This window comes from Photinus pyralis, unplaced genomic scaffold (assembly GCF_008802855.1).
Source record: "Photinus pyralis isolate 1611_PpyrPB1 unplaced genomic scaffold, Ppyr1.3 Ppyr1.4_LG6, whole genome shotgun sequence".
In the NCBI taxonomy this organism is placed as follows: Eukaryota; Metazoa; Arthropoda; class Insecta; order Coleoptera; family Lampyridae; genus Photinus; species Photinus pyralis.
This window is the reverse complement of record NW_022170663.1, coordinates 4,692,360-4,696,044: the sequence shown is the minus strand read 5'-3', so window position 1 is coordinate 4,696,044 and position 3,685 is coordinate 4,692,360. Positions and strand designations below refer to the sequence as shown.

Genomic DNA, 3,685 nt, shown 5'->3' with positions numbered 1-3,685 from the left:
ACGACTCTAGTTACGTACAAACCCTCCAGTTCCTTACGCGTAAAGGCATTGTTTACTACGGTGCAACGCAGTACCAGGTTGCACTGCAGTAAGGTATGGCAAAATGTATGCTGCGTTTGCTTTGGCAATCCTTACTGCTTTACAACGCTGCCGTTAGCTGTAGTGTAGTAAGCTTTGGCCGCAAAGAACGCGGTAGTTAGTAAGACATTGTTTACTGCACTGCAACAGAAATGATGCATTAAGTCTTATCTATGCAGATGCGAGCGCTTATTTCGCAAATAATTAAAATTGTTTAGTTTTAACTCGTTCGCCATGAGTGATCAACGCGAAAATTTATTAACCGCGTTGACTAACTTGGGTCAACTTGTGACTAACTTTAACTACATAAATTCCAACAATTTTTCGGCGAATTTAAGAGGAAAACTTGATCCTGAAACCACCCTTACTAACGAGACGATTAGTGATGTTTATAATAACTGGTGTGCAAATTGGGTAGAGCAATTTAGTGAGATTACAAACACAAACTGGATAGTTCGGTATACATTTCCAAACAAAACGAAATATCTCTATCGTAAGGTATACACTTGTCATCACAACAATTTCGATAAAGTTAAAAAAAGAAAACGGGAAGACACAAGACAGCGGGCCAAAGACTGTAATGCAAAAATAAGTATACTTTTTAAGAAAATCAATCGCAATACGATACGAAATGATAGGTATTTGAAGAAAGGACTTAACATAGTGATCGAGGTAAGTGGAATTTCAATAGATCAAACAGAAACGTGCATATCATACGTAATATACCTAACCTAACTTTTTTTCTTAACTCTTAACTCCTCTGCTGTAAATCTTTAGTCGGTATTAGCATGAGCATTATTTTATTTTTTAGATCTTATTTCAACATTCACATGCAGTAGCTGTAGCAGAAGCCTTTAGTTACTTGCGAACTTTAAGGGATACCGAGGAAACGTTTTACAATTATTTTGAGGATGGTATGACTCCTGCAGTTGCGAAAAACTTCCATGAAATATCTCTTGAAAATGGAAACGAAGAATCTGAAATTGCAAAAATTCTAGCTAATGCCCAAGTAAATCCAACAGAGAGACAAATAAAACATTTGTACTCAAAATGGAGGTAAGTATGTCTATAATGCAGTGCGCTCAATTACGATAAATAAACATCCCAATGATCTTTTTTTATTTTGCAAAATACTTTAAAGTAGGTACCAAATTGTAGGGGCGCAGGTTTTTTTTTGGAAAAAATTATTTACCTACACATCTATCTCCTACACGGTGGAGAGAAGGTACCTATATGGTTGTAGCATATACTTTAATTGGCTCTTGTATTTCCAATATTACCTACAACGATAGCTTGACCGTGCCGAAAATAGTTTTCAAAAGAAAGGCTGCATACATACATGCTACTTAAATTTAACCTATAAAGACCTTATCCATAACTGACGTAAGAAATTTGCGATTTTGGTATTAGAAAGAAACAGTTTGCACACTTATATTTTAGGTTTTCTATTCAAAAATACCAACCGCATTGATATTTTTAATCTTAATCTCTAACATCTTCTAAACCATAAAAGAACGTCAAACCACACACACACGTTGCGTTGGGTGCTAGGTTTTTTAATAAATTTCGTTAATTTATAGGAGGGCAAATTTTGGAGGTAGAGAAGCTTTTGATATGTTGGCTGTCTTAAAGAAAAAAAGAGAATGCTACGAAGAAAAAAATATTAAAGTCATTATACAGGAAAATCCACTGATCGTTGTTGTCTTAACTCCTATTATGATGAGAGCTCATTCCCAGGAGTTTGCACATGAAATGGTATTCGTAGACTCTAGTGGTTCCTGTGACCAAACAAGTACATGCGTTACATTTTTATTTTGCGCAACAAAAATTGGAGCCATCCCACTTGCTTGCATTCTTCATACCGAGCAAACTGAAAAAAACTACACCGAGGCCTTTAAATTATTACGAGATTCTTTGAAAACTGATGGCTTTGGGGGCTATGGTTTCCCTCAAATTTTTATGAGTGATGACTCTGCTGCTGAAAGAAATGCGCTGGAATCCGTTTTTCCCGAGTCTCGCAAGTTACTTTGCATTTTTCATCTTCTTCAGGCTTTTTGGCGTTGGTTGTGGAACAGCAAGAATGATATTGGGAAACAAGACCGAAAACACATTACGGCACATTTTCGCAGGGTGTTATACGCCACCACAAATGACGAGTTGAGTGAAAATTTCAGCAAATTTATGAATGATGAAGTTATAAAAAAGTATGGTAATTTGAAATTTTATATTTTGGACTACTGGGCTCGAAAAGAGGAATGGTCGCTGGCTTGTAGAAGCAATTTATTGACGCGAGGGAATAACACGAACAATTACGTGGAAGCTTCGATCAGAATTTTTAAAGATATAGTCCTAGAAAGGTGCAAAGCCTTTAATTCGTGTGCGCTCATTGACTTCATTGCAAGAGTTTTGGAGTCTTACCACAAGAGACACCTACTTTCTTTTGCTAATTTTCGAAGTTCCAAAAATGAATTAGCGTTTAGACGCATGTTAAAATCATCCGCGTTATTGTCGGTAGAAGAAGTAGATGCTAGAACTTGTTTGGTATCTTCTGAAAATGATGAAAATCTTTTCTATACTGTTCATTTGGATGTTGGGTTTTGCGATTGCGTCTACGGGCAAGGAGGAAGATTTTGCAAGCATCTATGTGCCATACAAAATAAATTTGGTAAAATTTTTCCAACATCCCCTCGATTAACTATTGGGGATAGGAAGTTATACGCCGAAATAGCACTTGGACCAGATGCCCCGAAAGATTTTTATAATGACATGGAGGAAGAAATCGAAAAACAGGATGAGGTAGCTATTGTTCTAATAGGTAGGTAATTAATTAACAAAATAACTATTTTGGATAGGTCACACAATACACCGTAGCGAATGAAGAGGATCGAATTGGAGCAACCACGGAATCACCAAACGGCGAAGAACCGATTCAGCACCTACATGGAGTTCATTCATCCGCAGTTGAAGAGTTATTTACACATTTCGAAAAACTTAGAGATGTTGCAAAAAATTGCAAAACACCCGAGATGACAAACGGCATATTGAAATTAAACAAAGTCATTAGACAAATTTCGACTCCGATGCAAATGTTAAATTACATTCACAGCGTTAAACAATCCCAAAGAACCCGTAAAATCGGAGTTCAGGCCACTGCAATCAGCCGAAGAAAATTACGCCCTGGCTTAACTTCAGGAGCAAAGCGTCGACAAGCTGGACGTCCTTCTGCGCTTGAAAACAATCAAACAAAAAAACGACGGCACAATCTGGGGCTGAACATAACACATAATAGACCAAATGCAAAATCGCATTAACATTTTTTCGTATTTTACATTTGTGTTGTATTCAGTTATTAAAGGTAAAAAAATAAAGTACAAAATTAATTTTTCTTATTCTCATTGTTTAATCTTTCTTAACCCACTACTTTTCAGTCGTCACTTGTGTAAGGTTACAATAAATCAAGCACATTGTTTACAGCGTGGTAAATAATGTCCTAGAAAACATCGCCGCCTTCTTAGCGGTCAAAGCTTACTACACTACAGCATACAGCAGCGTTGTAAAACAGTAAGGATTGCCAAAGCAAACGCAGCGTACATTTTGCCATACCTTA

General features: G+C 36.7%; 1 protein-coding gene across 1 annotated transcript; it reads left to right on the top strand.

Annotated features, from left to right (window-relative positions):
- The first annotated feature begins 390 nt into the window (after positions 1 to 390).
- LOC116173500 lies at positions 391 to 3,389 on the top strand. Its single transcript, XM_031491004.1, has 4 exons — positions 391 to 750; positions 890 to 1,134; positions 1,659 to 2,874; positions 2,931 to 3,389. Exons 2-4 carry the CDS (start codon positions 995 to 997, stop codon positions 3,387 to 3,389), a joined length of 1,815 nt encoding a protein of 604 aa, XP_031346864.1. The 5' UTR covers positions 391 to 750; positions 890 to 994.
- Positions 3,390 to 3,685: the final 296 nt, after the last annotated feature.